Here is a 13,046-nt window from a genome sequence, read left to right as displayed (position 1 = left end):
ATACACTACATCAGAAAATTGAAGGGTCTTCATGCATTCCATTGCCCATATTAATGCTTCACACTCAGCATGCAGGGGTGAGAGGCTTCTGCGCAGATTCATCGCCCCCATCATAACCTCTGTTGAGCCATTCTGTCGGCAGAACCAGCCCTGTCCCGTGAAAACATCCTCTTTTTTCCAAGCTCCATCGATGTAACAAGTTCTGAGGTTCTCTATAGAAAGATGGACAGTCTCATCTTGTACTCGCCCATTGACTTGATTTCCATGAACCCCCTGCACCAATTGGGCCTCCTTCCATACCGTACTTTCCACTTCGGCTAAGCGGAGTATCTCCTGCGGGTTACCATTCTTATTTGAATATATTTTATCATTTCTTGCCTTCCAAATATACCATAAGATCCATGGAAAGTATTCAAATTCATTCTCTTTTGATAGTCTCCAAAATAAATAATCCATATTGGTGAAAACTGAGGGATATGGAAAACAGGCTGGAGATGAAGGTATCCTGGATAGTGCCCATGCTTGTAGTGCTGGTGGACACTCAAACAATACATGATTAGTAGATTCCTCGTCTGCCCAACACATACTACATCGTAAATCACAGTCAATCCCCCGAGTTTTTAGATTCTTCAAAACTGGTAGTGTACCAGATAAAATTTGCCACACAAAATGTCGCAGTTTCTGAGGACACTTCAGTTTCCAAGAAAAAGCCAGAAGTGGTTTAATCGTTGGTCCGTATATGGTCATCTTTTGACCCCTATCTGGAAATAAAGATTCAACCTTAAAACCTGATTTTACCGTGTATTTACCTGTCTCCGTAAAACTCCATCCAACCATGTCTGCCCTACGACTTCGGCTGACGGCCAAACCACTGATAATCTTCACATCATCAGGGTGAATATAAGCGTTGAGCAAATCCATATTCCATGAACAATCAACCGGATTAATGAGATGCTCCACCCTTAAATTAGGATCTAAGAATTGAACATTATTTTTTGGTAGTGCTGACCTCGGACGAGGAGCGGGGATCCACGGATCTGTCCATACAGAGATAGACTGACCGGTTCTCACTCTTTTGATTAGGCCTTTTTTTAACCAGAGATCTAGCTGAACAGATGCTTCTCCATCCATAGGAAGATGAGTAAGATCTGTGATTTTCCAGAGGGTATGTATTCCGAAAATATCTTCCTTTAAACACTTTTGAGAACAAACACTCTGGTTTGTCTAACAATCGCCAAAACTGTTTAGCCAATAAGGCGGTATTGAAATCTTGGAGGTCTCTAAAACTCAAGCCCCCTTTTTTCCTTTGAAATGCATACTCATCGGTGAGTCATCCGGTGAATAATTTAGGAGTTGTGTTTAGGGTCTAGACTACTTCCATGTAAGTCATCCGGTGAATAATTAGTCTAGACAACTTACAGTGAAGTCGTCTGTTGAATAATTAATATTCCTGCTAAGATTTTTAATTTTCCCGCTACAAAATTTAGAAAATTATATATTTCCATTTAATATTCCCCCGATAAGTCATCTGAGTCTTCTGAGATACTGTCAGCCGTCTACACGACTTCCAGGTAAGTCGTCCGGTGTTGTTGATCTTAAAAATAATTTTTAAATTTAAAAAAAAATATTTTGACAAGTGAAAAATTAAAATCATGTAATTATAAACAGTTTTAAGTGATATGTAAATTAAGATTGAATTTTTTTCAACATAGATGAGTGAAAGTAGTTAATCATATTCTTTGGTTTAGGGTTTGGCAACATATGTTGTAGTATTCTATGTATTATTAGGGTTAGATTTTGGAAAACTTAAATGTTTTTTTGAAAAATTAAATTTTTACCTATATGTGTTAATTTATGTGTATAGTAAACACTTTTTAAGTTTAATTTGATTTTGTGAAGTGTTTAGTTAGTTAATTTAGTTTAGAGATTATGTTTAGGGTCTAGACGACTAACAAGTAAGTCGTCTAGGAAGTCTTCTATTTTAGTTTCCCGCTAAAAATATTGAAGTCTTCTGGATGACTTACAAGGTCTTCTGAATCGAAAATATTTAACCTAATTAGATTTTATGTTTCTCTATATAAAGAAAAATTTACAAATTCTCTCTTCTCCTCTTATATGGCTGCAAAAAAAAATGTAATGTTCCTCATTGTAAAACTCTTCAACCTCTCTCTAATCTCTTTGAACTTATAAACCAACTTACATAAAATTGATAGGGAGACAACACAAGACCAACCCTTTAAATCGTTTACAATGAAAACAATTGTTTACGGTTACATAGACAAATAGTTTTTTTTTTGTAAAGGATTTGAGACAAAGTGGATGTATAAACAATCAAAAGAAGAGACTATGGCTTCGAATGGTGACCATCATCCCGCCCCGCCCCGCAGTTAAGAGTAACAAAAATCTCTACATATACTATATATCTATACATTTTTATAACTGTTAGAATCGCACCGCAGTTGAACCGCTTGTCCTGCACCGCTTAAACCGCAGTGACGTCACTGGAGCCTATCTCTACATGTTTCCTCACTGTAGATTCAACTGTTGAAGTGTTCATCTTAAAGTTTGTCAGTGCATAATTCTGTTGCATTCGGATTTCTTTGAAAAATTTAGTTTCCTCTTAGTTTAGCACACTTCTTGGCGAATCCGGAAAAAATTAGTTTCCTCTTAGTTTCCTCATAATTCTGTTGCATTCGGAAAACACTTATAAAGTATATGAATCCTTCACTTATACATAAATTCAATTTATAAAGTATTTAATACACAGAACTTAACACCTATATGTCAAATTCACATTTCAAAAGATATTAAAAATCCTAAATCTAATGTTAATAATACAAAAAATTAAAGCAAAATACAAACATTATTTGACTATATATTACCAAACCCTAACCAATAGACACACATAATTTACCATATAAATTCTCATCTACTTAATAACTATTTAATATGTAAATTTTAGATTACATGATTTAAAGTTGGTTATATTTACATGATTTATTTTCCCTCAGAAATGTCTTTTAATAATTTATAAATAAATTATAAAATTAAACTTATAAGTAATTTTTTGAGAAGTCTGCTCAGAATACTTCATTGATTCATTGAAAATGCAAAAAAAAAACAAATCATAAAAAAAATTTCAGTTTTTTGTTTGCTTATAAAAAAAATTTCAGTTTAGCTATCCTTTTAAATTAATTGTACATTGTGAGATAACAAACGAAGTTCCACATTAGAGAATTAGACAAAGAGTGTCTAATATATAAATAGATATCCAACTCTAATAGTACAAGGCCTTTTGGGATGAAAACCAAAAAGTAAATCCATGCGGGCTTGCAAATTAGGCCCAAAGTGGACAATATCGTACCAATCGGATAATATAGAGTTGGACACGGGATTTCACAATCCCAACAATTGGTATCAGAACCAGGTTGACAAGAAATCTGCAAGAAAATCAAAATACCCTTCGAGTAGGAACGGGATCTATCGAGTTAGGATTGGGAGGTGTGTATGGCAGAGATCAAGTCAAAAGATTCTGAAAGTCAGTTGTGGGACACGAGATGAATGTGATCCTTAATTTGAGGGAGAGAATGTGAAATAACAAATTAAGTTCCACATTGAAAAATTAGACAAAGAGCGTCTAATATATAAAGAGATGTTTAACTCTAATAGTACGAGGCCTTTTGGAATGGAAACCAAAAAGTAAATCTATGCGGGCTTGCCAATTAGACCCAAAATGAATAATATCATATTAATCGGATAATATAGAATTAGACAAGGGATTTCACAATCCCAACATACATTTGATTGAAGATGAAATATATATTAGCATTCAAAGTCTAACTTTCAATTGTTTTTAGTAACTCCCTCATTATAAATTGTGTGATTATAAAACTGATATTGTACACCTACCTAACTAAAGACAAAGTACTGAGATTTTAGTATTTTAGTATTTTAAAATCATAGATTATTTAAAACTCATGTATCATGTGGGATTTATTGGGAACTCAAATTGTTATTAGCTGTAATGGATACGTAAAAGGAATCAATGGATTCGAATAATTTTAACCAGTATTATATATACACCCACTAACCCATCCATATTTCAATATATATTTTTCAAAGGATATGATATTCTATTTGTTAAATATCTTTCTAACAGGAAGTAATAAAATGTGTTTGTCGTTATTACGAGCAAGTTAGATTATGTTTCGTCTTTTATTACTGGCTAGCAATATTTGTTTTCCGTGGCATCTTCGCTTATATGTACATATATATTATGATTTCGTTTGAAGCTTAAACACATCTTTTCGTAACACTAAGTCAAGAACCAACATAAGAAATGATCCGAAAGAGCTGCCGAGCAACATAAGAGACGACAAGAAAAGCGAAGAAACCAAGAAGTTAATCTCTTCGCTTCCTTCACACACAGATTCCCAAGGGCACAAGATCTGTCAATATCAAGGATGTTGGTATTATTACAACACCCTCCAAGGTGTTCTCAATTTCCAGAGAGGTTTTCAACCGCAAGACACGGATATTATCCTTGCTTCTTACCCAAAATCAGGTACTACTTGGCTCAAGGCCCTCACTGTCGCCCTCCTTGAGAGATCAAAGAGCCATTCTTCTTATGATGATCATCCTCTACTATATGATAATCCTCATGGCATTGTACCATTCTTGGAGACCTACCAGTGCTCAAGTTCTAACTTAGCCAAGTTCTCGGCATCTCCGAGGCTGCTCTCGACACACATGCCACTGCATGCGATGCACGAAACTCTCAAGCACTGTTCTTGCAAGATTGTGTACGTGTGCAGGGACGTGAAGGACACATTGATCTCGTGGTTGTTTTTTGGCTGTGCTGTTCATAAAATAGAACCAACCAAAAGCCTTCTCGTGTCTATGTTAGAAAGATTCTGCAACGGAACTATCTTTTATGGACCTTTTTGGGAACATCTCTTGGGCTATTAGAGAAGAAGCTTGGAAGACCCCAAACATGTCCTTTTCATGAGGTACGAGGAAATGAAAGCAGAGCCTCATGAACAGATCAAGAGACTTGCCGACTTCTTGGGTTTTCCTTTTACTAAGTAAGAAGAAGATAGTGGAGTTGTGGACAAGATCTTGGACCTTTGCTCCCTACGTAATCTGAGCAGTTTGGAGATTAACAAAACGGGAAAAAGAAACAACTTGAATCACAAGGATTATTTCCGTAAAGGGGAAGTCGGTGACTCGAAGAATTATCTTACGCCTGAAATGGAGAAAAAGATAGACATGATCATCCAAGAAAAATTGCAAGGTTCTGGTTTGAAATTCTAGAGTTGTATCGTTTGTGTTTCCTTTGATGCAGAATAATAAGAGAGTAGCTCCCGTTTAATGTTCCTTAATAATTTTTGTTAACTTCAATGCCAATTCCCTTCTAAGAAAAATTACTTTTTATCGAGTGAAACACAATTTTCTGTTGCTTTTAGTCAGTCTCTCATTCATGCTTATTGTTATGTCTTCTATAATTGGTTATTTTTTAAATCTCCCTTTAATATTTTTAAAATTTGAATACTACTTCATATTTCTTTTTTTTTTTGGAAACTGTTATTGTATACCTAACCTAAATATAAAGTAAAGATTATATAACTCATAAATCATGTGGGAACTCTAGCTGTAATGGATACTTAAAGGAAATCAATTGATTCGAATCATTTTTACTATTATACACCAACTAACCCACATATTTAAATATTTTTCTTCAAAAATATATAATATTCAGTTTATTAAATATTTATCTTTTTTTCAAATTAAATATTTATCTTAAAAGGAATTAATGACTGAAAGTCATCTTAGGGCATCTCCATCCCTACTCCATTTTTTTCTCTAAAATGGAGTAAAAGTGATTATGGAGTAAAGAATGCTCCAACCCAACCCTATATCTCACTCCATAATGAAGTTTACTCCATAAATGGAGTAATCTATTTTTTGTTTGTTCATCACTCCATTATAGAGTGGGAATTGGAGTAGGATTGGAGCAATTTTACTCCATTTTCACTTTTACTCCATTTTAGAGGAAAAAATGGTGTTTTACATTGGAGATGCTCTTAGTCCAGTGGTTTGACTAAGAGTTCATTAATGCTTCCACGCCAAGAAGTCTACGGTTCAAACCCCAGAAAACGCAAATTATGCAGATCATGGAGAAAAAGGGTTAAAAAAGAGGTGTTCAGCATGGTGCAAGGGCGTATCATCGAACATGGATCTCATAGGACGATTCGGAGCGATGCAGTCAGACATGCATTCTCATATGATGGTAGAATTGTCGGCTGTAAAATCGTCTATGCAATATTTCTCATCGTTGTAATAGCATAATTAATCAGACGTTAAATTTTTTTTTATGACAAATCTAAGTTTGGGATCAAAACTTCTTAAGTTTTATTGATGATCATGCTTGGTATTTATACCAAGAAAAGTATTGCAAGAAAAGGAAGACCTAAAGTAAAAAAAAAAGAGAAAAAAAAAGAAAAATAAAATCTATCTAAAATAATTCAAACTTATCCATATGAATCCTAAATAATATAAGAATCATACTTCAATACTCCCCTCAAATTGGAGTATAAATATCACTAATGCCTAACTTAAGAAGAAATGTATTTGAATTCCTAGCATTCCGAAGCTTTTGTGAAAATAACCGCAAATTGATCATGAGTAGACACATAAGATGTTTGAATTATTCCTTTGCCGATCTCATCCCAAACGAACTAACAAATGGTTTCCATGTGCTTAGTTCTTTCACGTAGAATCGGATTCTCACTTATATATAACGGCGACTTGTTACCACAGCAAATCATCATTGGTACATTGTGCTCAATGCCGAGCTTGAGAAGAAGTTATTTTACCCAAATAAATTCTTTGGTGATAGCTTTCTTTGCACAGAAATCAACTTCAGTAGATGAAAGGGATACATCATCTTGTTTCTTGTTTAGCAAAAAAAAAAAAAATCTTGTTTCTTAGTCTTCCAAGTGATAGGAGAACATCCAAACTGGATTTATCTATCTGGCCGAGGAGCAACGAGAGATAAGGCATGCACCCCAATACGCATCACACCAGCCGGCTACGATAATAAATTATATGATTATAATTAAACTGTTATTGTACCTAGAGACAAGCTACCGAGATTTTAGAATCAAAGATTATTTAAAACTCATGTATCATGTGGGATTTATTGGGAACTCAAATTATTATTAGCTGTAATGAATACTTGCAGGGAATCAATTGATTCGAATCATTTCAGATATTATACACCAACTAACCCAAAAGCTAATTATGTTATACATGTTAAATATTTTTACTAACAGAATACCAGCAAATGAAATTAGGTTTCGTCTTTATTACCAGCAATATATATTTGTTTTTTTGTCTTGGATCAATTATAACTTCGTTTGAATCTTAAACACATCTTTTGTAACAAGAAGGTAAGAACCAACAAAACAAATGGATCCGAAGGAGCTTCCACCCAACGTAAGAGACGACAAGATAAGCGAAGAAACGAAGAAGTTGATCTCTTCGCTTCCTACACACACAGATTCCCAAGGGCAGAAGCTTTGTAAATATCAAGGATGTTGGTATTATTACAACACCCTCCAAGGCGTTCTCAATTTCCAGAGTGGTTTTCAACCGCAGGACACCGATATAATCATTGCTTCTTACCCAAAATCAGGCACTACTTGGCTCAAGGCCCTCATTGTCGCCCTTTTGGAGAGATCAAAGAACCATTCTTCTTCTAATGATCATCCTCTACTACATGATAATCCTCATGGCATTGTACCATTCTTGGAGATCGATGTTTTTCACGAAAGCTCAAGTCCTAACCTAGACAAGTTCTCAGCAACTCCGAGGCTGTTCTCGACTCACATGCCACTGCACGCAATGCACGAAACCCTCAAGCAGACTCCTTGCAAGATTGTCTACGTGTGTAGGAACTTGAAGGACACGTTGATCTCGACTTGGCTTTTTGCCTGTGCTATTCTTAAAATAGAACCAACCAGAAGCATACTCGAGTCTATGTTCAAATCATTATGCAACGGAACAATCTTTTATGGACCATTTTGGGACCATCTCTTGAGCTACTGGAGAGGAAGCTTCGAAGACCCCAAGCACGTCCTTTTCATGAGGTATGAGGAAATGAAATCAGAGCCTCATGAACAGATCAAGAGACTTGCCGACTTCTTGGGTTCTCCTTTTACTAAGCAAGAAGAAGAGAGTGGATCTGTTGAGGAGATCTTGGACCTTTGCTCTCTGCGTAATCTGAGCAGTTTGGAGGTGAACAAAACCGGGAAAGTAAACAATGTGGATCACAAGAATTTTTTCCGTAAAGGGGAAGTCGGTGACTCGAAGAATTATCTTACGCCTGAAATGGAGAACAAGATAGACATGATTATCCAAGAAAAGTTGCAAGGTTCTGGTTTGAATTTTTAGTGTGTTATGGTTCTTGTTTTCTTTGATGCAGCATAATAAGAGTACCTCCCGTTGTTATCTTCCTTAATAACTTGTTAACGTCAATGCCAATTCTTTTTTAAGACAAATTATAAAGCTTAACCGTGAGTTTCTTTATTTAAAGAGACAAAGAACAATCTCAAGTCGGGAAGTCCCTAGTTTCAGCGCAATCACAAAGAAATCAATTCTCTGATCGAAAGAAACAAACCAATTCCAAGCCAAGTTCCAATGAAGAAGACTACTCCCGTTTTGTATGAATCTTGTTTTTGACTCTTTCACTCTTAACAGCCAATCATTACCTTCAAGAAGTGCCATGTCAGCTTACTATTTATTCATATTAGCCAGCTCACCCTCATCAACCTCATACCCCCCTTGCTAAAGAAGCTTGCCCTCAAGGTTCTGTAAAATGAATTAATTGTAACTTCTCCGACAGAGGAAAGTTTGCAAGCAACTCTGCTGGATTTGTGTACTTTGGGCCGCATCATCACTGCATTGCACACTTCCACAACAAACTCAAGATGTGTCTGGCCAGATCCTCTCTGTTTGTATTTAAACATTCAAGTTTTGTAATACTTTCTCTGTTTCAGCCTTTGGTGTCCTTGAATGTGTTGCAGATTTTCTTTATTAAAAGGCAGTAAAATGTCTCCGTCTGTGATAATTCCTTGTTCATGCACTTGACTTTGTAGTGCATCTCCGGGAAGAATCACCACAACAAGTGTGTGCCTGAGCTTGTTCTATCTGGAGCTCGCAATACACTTTCCATTTTTAGCTGCTCTAAACCTTGTGCTCTGTTTGAACTTAAACCACCATCCTTGCACAACTTCCGCTTCCCAGGATCTTGTATCCAAATGATTATACTCAGAATCAGGCGCTCACGTTGCTGCAGGTGTACGTACTGATTCAGTGCCCCTTGTGGCAAGAAACTAACGACTATCTTCTCCCTTGTCTTTCCTGTTCTGGTTCTGTACTTCCCCAGGCCTACCAAATTATCAACTTTCACCCAGGCTGCCCTATTCGTCTTCTCTAACATGCTGTACTTAGCAGTGCTTTGATCTGAAAGTATTTTCTGCATCAGTTTCATTTTGAATAACCATTGTAAGGTCATCAAATCAATATGCAAGTCTTGACAATCTTGCTGCAATGTTTTGTCCTTCCAGCAATCCCATAAAGAAAAACAGACCCTCATTACCAACGTTGAGTTGGCCTAGTGGTAAAGGGGTTACGGTTGTAACTACCCCCCCCCCCCCCGAGTTCAATTTACGGTGGAAATGACTATTTACAATGTTTGGATTCCTGGCAAAGAGGTGAAACCACCTTTTTCTTGGCAAAAAAAAAAAAAACATGCCCCTCATTTCCAATAGCGCAATACGCCAAGAGAAAATTAAATGTCACGTTGTTCATTTCCTCTTGTACACATGGTTGCTGCTTAAACTTGAACAACCAAGGTGTAGAAAGAGTCCATTCCACCGGATTTATGTGTGTAATCTGACTCCGAGAGAGCAACATTCAATAAAATTCCTCGCCAATGAAGAGAGTAAAATCACAAAGATTCGTGCATGATCCTAGTCTTTTATGTCTCCACGTGGAAATTTTCTTTAGTGAAAAACTGCATCATACGTATTACCGCTTCCCCAAGCTGAGCAAAAACTGCCACCAGTAACTTGAGATCAGGCATTGAGTGAGTGAAATTAAATCCCTGTTTACACAAGAACTTTGACGTTAATGTGATTTTCTTCTCCCTATCTCTAACTCGAAATAAATATCCGACCGCATGTTTTGCAGAACCAGAAACGGCTACTCTAATTGATTCAAAGCTTCTCTTTACAATCAACTCAGGTAATGAAGAACACATAGTGAATCAGAGAATTGTAGGAAATCTCCCAGTGAACCTCATTTCTTTGATTTGGTGTAGCAAAGAACTTAGATGTAGCGGTTGGAAGTACATCCGTCTGCTCATATCCCAACTGGTACACAAATTGATGTAGCGGTTTGTTTTCTATTCTTGAAGTTCCACAATCCAATCGTCTTTCTTTAGTTACTCTGTTTTTGTAGGCCCTGTTCGTTTGCTCACCCAGGTGATCCATTTGGGTGAAGATGCAAATTGATGTTCTTTTGTGCATTATAATGCTACATCCAGATGGATCATCCAGCTGAATTTTTAAAAACTCATCTCAAATTCTCACTCAAATGAAGGTGAGTCTTGATGGTGCATCTGGATGCAGATGCATCTAGTTCAGTCCAAAATGATAAATGACAAAAATAACCTTTTAAAATCAAAAAATTATTTTCAAACCGTAAACTCTATTTTTTTGCAAATACATTTTTCCGCTATAACCAAAACATGTATTTTCTCGCAAAAACTGAAAAACACACTTTCCCGCCAAACCGCAAGATACGTTTTTCCGCAAAAAACACATAAACACACACATTTTCCTAAAGACACATTTTTCGGCTAAACCAGTAAAACCGCACTTTTTGACCAAAACCGAAAAAAACGCATTTTCCTGTGAAAACAAAAAAAACGCATTTTTCCGCCTAAACCCAAAAACGCATTTTACCGCCAAAACTCCAAAAAGCATTTTTCTGGCCAAAACCGCAAAAAGTAGTTTCTCGACAAAACTGGAAAAAAGAAAATTTCCCAACAAAACCGAAAAAATGAATTTTCTCGCCAAAACCGAAAAACACAAATTTCCCGCCAAAACCGAAAAACACAATTTTCCCGCCAAAACCAAAAAACACATTTTCCCGCCAAAACTGGAAAACACAATTTTACCGCCAAAATCGGAAAAACGCATTTTCCCGCCAAAACTGGAAAAACCGCAAGATGCGATTGCCTTGTTCAGTGAGATGGTAATGTCTCGTCCTTTCCCTTCCATCATCGAGTTCAGTAAACTGTTGAATGCAATCGCGAAGATGCGATGTCGTCATCTCTTTGGGAGAGAAGATGGAGATGCTAAGGATTAAGCATAATATCTACACATAAATTATTTTGATTAACTGTTTCGGCCGCCCCTCCCAGCTCCCTCTGGCTTTAGCTATGCTTGGCAAGATGATGAAACTTGGCTATGACCTCTGAGGCTGTAGCTTTGCTTGATCAAATGGTGGAAATATGATATCAACCCAACACAGTCACATTTACAACTCTAAATCTCAACAACAAAGCTTCTGAAGCTGTGGCTTTAGTCGATCGACTGGTTGCCAAAGGATGTCAACCGAACCTGGTTACGTACGGTGCTGTAGTAAATGGATTATGTAAGAGAGGTGAGATTGATTTGGCTTTACTTCTGCTCAAGAAGATGGACAAGGCGAAAATAGAGGTGAATCTTGTGATCTATAACACTGTAATTGATGGTCTTTGCAGATACAAACATGTGGATGATGCACTCGACCTATTCAGTGAAATGGAGAAGAAAGGAGTTAGGCCGAATGTTTTTACTTTCAGTGGAGGAGGCCAAGCAGATGTTTGATTTGATGGCTAGCAAGGATTGTTACCCAAATGTAGTGACTTATACTACTCTCATAAATGGATTTTGTAAGTCTAAGAGAGTAGAAAGTGGAATGGCACTCTTTTCGCGAGATATCTCAAAGAGGATTGGTTGGCAACACCATCACTTACAACACCCTTATCCAAGGTTTCTGTCAAGTTGGAGATTGTGATATCACTCAAGAAATTTTCAAACAAATGGTTTCTAGTGGTTTAGCTCCCAATATTTGGACATACAACATTTTGTTGGATGGGCTTTGTAACAACAGGAAGCTAGAGAAAGCATTGGTGATCTCCGAGAATATGCAAAAGAGTGGAACGGATCTTGATATTTATACCTATAATATCATCATTCACGGCATGTGCAAGGCTGGTGTGATTGAAGACACACATGATTTGTTTTGTAGCCTCAGCCTCAAAGGAGTGAAGCCTGACGTTGTAACCTACAATACAATGATCTCAGGCTTGTGTAATAATAGGTTAAAGCATGAAGCATATGCCTTTTTCAGAAAAATGAAACAAGACGGGCCTCTCCCAGATGATCTTACGTATAATGTGCTAATCAGGGCACATCTTGAAGGTGGTGACAAAGCTGCATCAGCTGAATTCATCAAGGAACTGATTAGCAACCTCTGGTTTTGTCACTACTATGTTGCATGATGGGAGATTGGAGAAAAGCTTTTTCGACATGCTTTTGAACATTTTATCTTTGGTAGAATTATCAAGCAATGAAAGAAGGCATCTTAAAACTAATTCATCGAGGAAAGAAGAGGAGTGGTAGAGAAATTCTCTTCCCTTTAAAGTATCTGTGAGGTAAATCAAATTATTTAAATTCTGATGTTACATTTCGTGTATTGGTGGAACGTTGTCTTTGTATTTAAAGTATTTGTGATGAACTCTCCAAGAAGATCTCAGACTTGGTTTGGTATGATTATTGTTTTACTTTAAATTTGGTTCTTAGTCAGACTTCTTTTGGGAAGTTTTATTTTGAGTGATTGTTTTGGTCAGATTTATAGTTCTATGGGTCGATTGGATATATTTATTAGAACTTGGTTGCATGCTCTGCCATGTTTGTGCTATGTTTGAATAA

At 36.6% G+C, this 13,046-nt stretch overlaps 2 protein-coding genes and 1 pseudogene across 2 annotated transcripts; all 3 read left to right on the top strand.

Annotated features, from left to right (window-relative positions):
* The first annotated feature begins 4,024 nt into the window (after nt 1-4,024).
* LOC103848241 (cytosolic sulfotransferase 4-like) lies at nt 4,025-6,369 on the top strand. The gene is given in 4 exon segments (XM_033287519.1): nt 4,025-4,032; nt 4,293-5,076; nt 5,078-5,103; nt 5,148-6,369. Coding segments are annotated over 4 exon segments (984 nt in total). The 3' UTR covers nt 5,314-6,369.
* Nucleotides 6,370-6,784: 415 nt separating this feature from the next.
* LOC103848199 (cytosolic sulfotransferase 1-like) lies at nt 6,785-12,242 on the top strand. Its single transcript, XM_033287685.1, has one exon. It carries the CDS (start codon nt 7,471-7,473, stop codon nt 8,452-8,454), a length of 984 nt encoding a protein of 327 aa, XP_033143576.1. The 5' UTR covers nt 6,785-7,470; the 3' UTR covers nt 8,455-12,242.
* LOC103848242 lies at nt 11,069-13,011 on the top strand (annotated as a pseudogene).
* The last annotated feature ends 35 nt before the right edge of the window (nt 13,012-13,046 follow it).

Source organism: Brassica rapa, chromosome A03 (assembly GCF_000309985.2).
Source record: "Brassica rapa cultivar Chiifu-401-42 chromosome A03, CAAS_Brap_v3.01, whole genome shotgun sequence".
In the NCBI taxonomy this organism is placed as follows: domain Eukaryota; kingdom Viridiplantae; phylum Streptophyta; class Magnoliopsida; order Brassicales; family Brassicaceae; genus Brassica; species Brassica rapa.
Note: the sequence above shows the minus strand (reverse complement) of the source record. Positions and strands in the feature narration are given on the sequence as shown.

Bases quoted from the DNA above. Each gene is read 5' to 3' on its own strand.
- LOC103848199 (XM_033287685.1), top strand. From the start codon at position 7,471: ATGGATCCGAAGGAGCTTCCACCCAACGTAAGAGACGACAAGATAAGC.